Source organism: Hemibagrus wyckioides, linkage group LG05 (assembly GCF_019097595.1).
Source record: "Hemibagrus wyckioides isolate EC202008001 linkage group LG05, SWU_Hwy_1.0, whole genome shotgun sequence".
NCBI lineage: Eukaryota > Metazoa > Chordata > Actinopteri > Siluriformes > Bagridae > Hemibagrus > Hemibagrus wyckioides.
In genome coordinates this window covers 21963518-21971758 of record NC_080714.1, presented here as the reverse complement: position 1 = coordinate 21971758, position 8241 = coordinate 21963518, and the positions used below count along the sequence as shown (strand labels likewise).

At 39.2% G+C, this 8241-nt stretch overlaps 1 protein-coding gene across 2 annotated transcripts in view; it reads right to left on the bottom strand.

The window, feature by feature from the left end:
• Positions 1 to 3822: 3822 nt before the first annotated feature.
• The window catches only part of mgll (monoglyceride lipase), a 37903-nt gene continuing 33484 nt past the window's right edge, over positions 3823 to 8241 (bottom strand). For both annotated transcript variants that reach the window (XM_058390045.1, XM_058390044.1), the window contains one exon: positions 3823 to 6994. In XM_058390045.1, coding sequence (XP_058246028.1) covers positions 6878 to 6994 — 117 coding nt within the window. In that variant the 3' untranslated portion in view covers positions 3823 to 6877. The remainder of the gene's footprint in view (positions 6995 to 8241) is intronic.

Genomic DNA, 8241 nt, shown 5'->3' with positions numbered 1-8241 from the left:
AACACCCAATTATTTAGGATAAAGTCGAATAGAGTAAGACTGACATAATATCTGATTTGTTCCATGGTGCCAAAATAACATCTGCTTAATGACATGACTATGTTGCTGCCTCTGTTGTTGTTCCTAATACCCCAGGGATTCGATTAAAGCACTTACATCGAAAGAAACTGAATCAACATGAGCTAGACATGATTCATTAAATCTGCATGAAATGCAGAACCAATAAACCTCAGAGATGTGCTTTCAGGTTACAGTTAGGGTGGTAATTAAAGTGTCAATGCTAATTTTAAGACTGACAGCTGACATGTGATTTAACATGACCACTGACAGGTGAAGTGAATAACTCTGATGATCTCCTCATCATGGCACCTGTTAGTGGGTGGGATATATTGGGCAGCAAGTGAACATTTTGTCCTCAAATTGATGTGTTAGAAGCAGGAAAAATGGGCAAGTGTAAGGATTTGAGTGAGTTTGACGAAGGGCCAGATTGTGATGGCTAGACGACTGGATCAGAGCATCTCAGAAACTGTAGCTCTTGTGGGGTGTTCCCGGTCTGCAGTGGTCAGTATCTATCAAAAGTGGTCCAAGGAAGGAACAGTGGTGAACCGGTGACATATAGATCATTTAATTGGGTTTTTAGCTTTCAACAAAGAACAGTAATATTTAAAGCTCTTTCTAATAGGGAACCATTGTTGCTGGGTTCTACATAGTAAGGGTTTATAACAGAAGAACAACGAAAGAACCCACTGAACTCAAGTGATTGACTACCTTGATTAATAGGCCATTTGAATACAGCAAAATAAGCTTCCCGTCTCAATCATTTCCTCTGGAGATACCTAGAAAGGCTCGTTGGCCCAGTTTAGCTCAGGAGTGCACTTACGCCACAGTTGTTGGATTTCCCTATTGCGCGTTGCGCTATTTTCAGTCCTCCTTATTTCGAGGCCAGAGGTAAAGCTGCGTTGCCATAGACACCGACTTGAACCTGCCTTTAAATCCTCTGTGTCTATGGCACTTTTTACCCTTACCACAGGAACCAGGCGCCCCCTTGTGGTGGAAAAAGCGCGTCCCAAGCTGCCCCTTATTGGTCATGCAGGACTGGGGTGGACACAGGGCAGGAATGAAAAATTAATAGGAGTTAGTGGGGTTCCGCTGGGAGGGTACCAAGGAGACCACTTCATCATGTTTTCTCACACACAGGGGTACCCTAGATGGTACTTCATTATGTTTTCTCATAGAGTCACCCTAAATGGCATTTTGTCTACAGTAGCCACTACTCTTTTCTTTTTATTTATTCATATTACAGCATTGTAAAAGGTAGAGTATTATAATTACAGTCCTGCAAGTATTATAATTACAGTCCTGAATATTCTTTTCTATTCTATTAAATTCTTGAATCTGATGGTTTGCATTAAATGATCCTACTAATAAACAGATAAAACTGTGTTGTTATTTAATAAAGTAATGCAGTCGTTTATATACACCGATCAGCCATAACATTTATGCCTAATATTGCGTTGGTTCCGTCGAGGCATGGACTCCACTAAATTCCTGAAGGTGGTATCTGGCACCAAGAAGTTAGCAGCAGATCTTTTAACTCCTCTAAACTTACTTTTGATAGATACTGACCCCTGCAGACCAGGAACACCCCACAAGTGCTGCAGTTTTGGAGATGCTCTGATCCAGTCGTCTAGACATCACAATTTGGCCCTTGTCAAACTCACTCAAATCCTTACGCTTGCCCATTTTTCCTGCTTCTAACACATCAACATTGAGGACAAAATGTTCACTTGCTGCCTAATATATCCCACCCACTAACAGGTGCCATGATGAGGAGATAATCAGTGTTATTCTCTTCACCTGTCATAATGTTCATAATGTTGTGGCTGATTGGTGTATAGTGAAGCTTTCTGTAAGGAGATGTTTATTTACATTTCTGGAATGAGTCTCCAGTGTCAATGCTTTGTGATGCTTAGCATTTTTTTTTCAGTGAAGAAAGAGTTCACACATCTAACGTGTCTCCACAACTACATTAGGGTGCTGCTCAGGGTGAATACAAACGAATAACCACTAAATAGCATTAATCAATGCAAATTAGTGGCAAGTGTTTTGTTTGATTAAGGTATGAATATATACACAGCATTGCAAGAGAACAAAACAGACGATGAGTAGCCCTATACAGAATTAGGACAGACCATCAGTCTTAGAAAACTGGAGCAGTTGAATAACCAAGGGACACACAGGCGTCACAGACAACCATTATAAATGCACCTTGAAATAGTAATCCCACAAAGGCTCTGAAACTTCATTAACTCCGTGCCATCTTGGAGGCACCATGCAAAAAATGTGGATAGAAGATGAAAGGACAAAACCATAAGCTTTCTTATTTCTTAGAAAAACTATACATTGTGTTAACCAGTGCACTAGTTATTAGATACCTCTGTACATTTTGGTCTAATTATGTAACCCTACCATATAGGTAATTACCCAGCTTACAGTGGTTCCTAGACCATTCTGGAAACATTTGTCTTTGGTTCTTAAAAATAGCTTAGTTCCTGTGTGGTTTTCCAGGAACGTTTTCTTAAACTAAATTTCTCTATACCCAAAAATAGTCTCAGAAGTCTCACTATGCATTATGGTCGAAAGAAAGTTGCAATGTAATTTTCCTCAAACTGTTAAATAACCTTGTAGTAATCCGCAAGGTTTCTGAGATGGTTTCTGCTCTGCTAAACATCTGTTAAAAAGGCAGGAATTTAAGTAAATGATCAAATTCGAACCCCTTGGGAACCTTAGAACCTTACATAAATAGGCCATTTGTATCAAAAATGAAAGTTTGTATTAAAAAAACAACCTTTGGCAAAATTGGGACCACCACCGACCTCATATCATTTGGGTAATAGACTATTCCACCACAACAGTGACAATGACAGGGTAGCATATCAGCAGACATCTTGAATTAATAAGCCCTGACAATTTATTTTTTCATTTTTTTCACCATTCATCAAGGTCACGCCACAGACGATTGGTAGCACGGTAACAAGGCGCCATCTACTGTCCATTTTGTAAAACTACAAACAGTTCACCCAGCTCTCCAGGCCGTTTTAAGGTGGCCACCAAGTCTCATATTCTTCAAGACCAACATACACTATAATGCCAAAAGTTTTAGGACACCCTTCCTAATCATTGAATTCAGGTGTTGTTTTTCAGGGGTTGGTCTTGACCAGTTAGTTGCAGTGAAAGGAACTCTTAATGTTTCAGCATGCCAAGACATATTGGACAATTTTAATGCTCCCAACTTTGTGGGAACTGTTTGGGGATGACCCCTTCCTGTTCCAACATGACTGTGCAGCAGTGCATTAAGCAAGGTCCATAAAGACATGGATGAGTGAGTTTGGTGTGGAGGAACTTGACTGGCCTGCACAGAGTCCTGACCTCAACCTGATAGAAAACCCTTGGGATAAATTAGAGCGGAGACTGTGAGCCAGGCCTTCTCATCCATCATCAGTGCCTGACCTCACAAATGCGCTTCTGGAGGAATGGTCAAAAATTCCCATTAACACACTCCTAAACTGTGTGGAAAAGCTGAAGCTGTTGTTGAAGCTGTTATAGCTGCAAAAGGCAGGCCAACTCCATATTACATTCGTGTGCATGTAAAGGCAGACGTCCCAAAACTTTGGCAATATAGTGTATATGACATATTCATGACATTTTTATTAAGCCCTTCATGAATAGGGCTGTGTAGAGCAGGGACTATGAGCTTTTTTGCATACAATCAAGTAGCAACAAAATATATGGTGCACATGAACAATAATGAACACACTGCAGTCTTGTAACAGTCTTCATTTATTTATCTACTGGCCATGATGTCAAAATGATACAATTCAATCACGATATTGTTCTCCGAATTATATTACAATCATTAGTAGAAATGAAAAAGTTTATTTTACATGCATATACAAACAGTAGTCTAAAAACTTTCTCACACCAGACTCGCACAAAGGCTGGAGTTCACATTAGAAGGTGCAGTAGAACTGCCTACAGTGCTGCAAGACTGGATTTCAAAAGACCAATCATAAACCACTTGATAGCTTTTGATCACTGGCGGATGGAGATTTTGAAAGCCATGCTGCCGGTGAGTTTTACTGCGACAGAGTGGATCCAGTGATGACTAGCTATCGATAGCTTTGTTTCTGAGATACTGCAAACACAAAGTTGCACATTTCTGTGTTAGACGGCAAGAATGAGAGTACTCTGCATTTTACGTGGTGTATAATCATTAAAGATGCATGCAAGGACAAGGCTGTTGTAATGTAATCTGACATGGTGGCTCATAGTAACGAGACGGTTTCTTTTCCTGGATCTGTTAGGGTGCCTTCTGCTACTATGTTGCTCAAGCATGTCCACAAACCTTCTTGAATGTTTACAAAAACAGTCATGAATTCTAAAGCATCATCGCATTGACTATTCATATTTCTACAAAAAAGACATCGCTTTAGATCGTAATGCTTATACAGAAATTATTATTATTATTATTATTATTATTATTATTATTATTATTATTATTATATAAATTAATCATTAATGCATTTTATTGACCCATTTTAAATTTCAGATCAGATGGGACACCTATCAATGCTGAACATTTTACTATGTTTTATTAATTGGGTGAAATTAGCTGCACTAAAAGACTTGCTCCCTGAGACCAGATTATTGTACAACCTGCACAGCGTGAGGCTCTGCACGGGGAAGAACGTTCTGTTATTGACCACTGAATTTTAGCTGAGCGCTCTAGACAAAATTCACTTCAATAAAAGCATCAACTGATCAATTTTGCATATACCAGACGTACATGTGCATCAGATCAGCACCTGTGTTATTTGCCAAAAACAAAAAGGGACTAGAATCATCCAACTGCTATAAAACAAGGCTAAAAAAAAACACAGCATGGTAAGATCTGGTAAAAAGAAACAGTTCAGAGATATTTCTCAGAATTCCAAAGCCTTAAGATCTCACGAATGTACTGTCTGTCTCTTTCTTTTTGAAGGATAGCAATGTGAGAAATAGATATTAGATATTTTGTCGTACTGTTACACTGTTATGCATTTATAAAATTAGTTAACTGTAACTGTTGTTTTTGCAATAAGAAAAAAACAGCCAACCTCCAACATCAAACCGCTCAAATATAATATGTACAGACCTAAACAAACTTCAGTAAGCTGGAAATTAAGCTACAACAGCTTCTTCTGGAATCAGAACTAATTTTCTACACATTTTTGTTTTTTACTAGATTCCCTTTAAACAATATTATAATATATCTCCTGGTACGATCTTCATTTTGTTGAAAAGTTTCTTTTTGAACAAAGAAGATACTGTATACAAGTACTTCAGTGCTTAGGAAAATAGTGTAAATGCAAATGTATTTACATTATTGTGCAAATATTAAAAACCAAAAAAAAAAAAAACCCTAATAATATATCGTAGTTGTGCCCACATATAGTATCTCATAAAACATATTACTTTCAAGAATTACAGGGCCAGCAAACCTTAAAGACCTTCAAATAAATGTTAAAAGACAAATTATGAGTTGATCAGAAAATGTGTCCCTTATTAAACCAATAAATAGTCTCTAAAATATTAGAAGAATGTGTAACCAACATCCTTTTTGTCAGCATAAGTGCTAAGACAGTACTGAGATTAGTGGATCCTAAAAGTCACATTTTCTCTATCGACAAATCTTGTTTTTTCCCGGCTGATTGCCAACTCACATTTAGATCACTGAAAACATAACTATTGCAATAATATGTGGATTTTTGGATTAACAGTAACTGATACACAAAGCTATAGATCAGTAACAACGCACATTAGGGATGTGATGCTTTCTGATTCTGTGAGGAGGCATCAACTGCCAATAAACATTCAGCATTCAGGTTGTTGACACAATGTTAGAAAACAGTCATCGCCACCTCAATCCCCCCCCCCCCCCCGAATACATGGCAATGGAACAGTCTGTAGTCGTTTAAACAGTAATCAGTCAAGAGCAAACAAGGCTCAGATATTACAGGTTTGACATATTGCCATATCATATATAAATAGCCAATTGGATGTTCTGTTTGTGGCGGGCGGTGTGTTTGCTGCCTGCGTGTATGCATAAGCATTGTGTGTGGATTTAATCTATGTGACTGATCAGGACACGAGGGTGTTCCCTCGCAGCTGCCATGCTCTAAATTTTCACACTGATTCATTCCTCTCACTGAACATCCAGCTAACATCGCTCCACAAACAGATCTATCACTCTCTATCCCCTGTCCTCTCTCACTTGGTTACCATGACACCCTGTTTTATAATTGATTCATTTTTTCCCTGCTAGTATTTTATGTTGTTGCCATGGTAACTGGGATGATTGAAGTCCGCAGTGCCGCTGTTGTCCAGCGGGGGCAGCAGAGTTACAGCACAGCAGCTCAACCCAGGCTGAGGACCTAACATCAAAGAAAAGAAAAAAGGAGGACAAAGGGCACCTGCTTTGTTACCGTGGCAACATACAAAAGAAAGGCTGGGTGTTGGGGGCAGCTGTGCTCATTATGGGACTCCTGATGAGTGACATGGTAACATGTGAGCCGCACCCCGTGGTGACAAGAAGTGTGGAGTGAGATGAAAAGACAAGCTAGACACTCTAGACCTAAACATCAAAGCTTTGACCTTGGTGCCAATGGTGAGAGAGAGAGTGGTGACCCCTGACCTCTCCTAGATTGTTAATAATGAACATAATTGAGTTTGGATACACCCCAACAGGAGTAGTAGTGTAAACAGAGAGGAGAGAGGTGAAAATAGTCAGAGATATAGGGCCTATTCAAAGATGTGTTGTTAATGGGAAGATAGACAGTTAAGGCCCAGAGGGGGCAGGAAGACGCTCGATAATCCAGGTGATCACTTCCTGAAGGACGGACTCCGCTGTCTCAGGCAATTCATGGTGCAGGGCATGGTAGGCTTCGTCATATACCTGAAATGCACATGCAAAGAAACACACACACACACACACACACAAACAAAACAAGACAGTGAGACAGACTGTAGTTGTTTTTGTGTTAAATGCAAGCAAGGGTAAAACAGGACTGACCGGCTGAACAACCATATAGATTACAACATAGATTACCTACATGCTTTAAAACAAAGTATGTTTATGGTATGTCTCAAAAATGAATGCACTGTGGTATGTGATGTGATATGACTGTAGTATAAAGTTTATGAACAGCACTGAAGAAATATGTTTTAATATCTTGTATAACTTAGTGTTGTAGTGTGTAGTGTTGTGTAGTGTTTCAAACTGAACGGGACTTCATTGTCAAAAGATGCCATAAAATAGTCAATAATTTTGAAAAATAAACAGGTTGCAAAATTACTTAAAAATAAGCTGTGCTGTGAAATTCCTAAATTAGTTCTGGTGCAACTAGCAGCCATTAGAAGTCACACGGGTAGATGAATTCAATCGACCTGTGTGCAAATAAAACGTATAAATCTGGTTTGGTTAAAAAAACTGGTTTGGTATTTATATATTTGATAATCGCTACATTAAATCTCACATACATCAAAAGTCATATAATTATATAATCCCACTGAAGCTTCAGGTTGTAACACTACAAAGCATGGAAAAGATCAAGAGAGGTGAATATTTATGCAAGCCACAGTATGTGGTGAAGACGTGTGGTGGTACATTTTAAACATCCATTCACTGTCTATATATATCTATACCTGGTTTATTCCTAATTAGGATCACGGGGGTCTGCTGGAGCAGCGCACATTGGGCAAAAGGCAGGGGTAGACCCTGGACAGGTCACCAGTCCATCACAGGGCCTCACATATAGACAGGGGCAATTTAGAATTACCAATCAACCTAATGTTCATGGACTGTGGGAGGAAACCGGAGTACTTGGAGTAAACCCACGCAAGCACGGGGAGAACATGCAAACTCCACACAGAATGGCCCCTGGCTCTTCGAACCCGGGATTCGAAACCATGACCTTCTTGCTGTGAGGCAACAGTGCTAAGCCCCAAGCCCCACATTTTTATCATTTTCTTAAAAAAATAATACGTTGAGTTGATATACTGGATCAGTTTATGAGTGCTCAGAGAGCTATAATATTATTAATATCAGCTTGCTTGATACATCTGGTGTTTAAGTTAGTTGATTTGCCTTAAATTCAAACTCTGAGCCTCAGCGTGTGTGTGACTGTGTGACTGTATACTGCA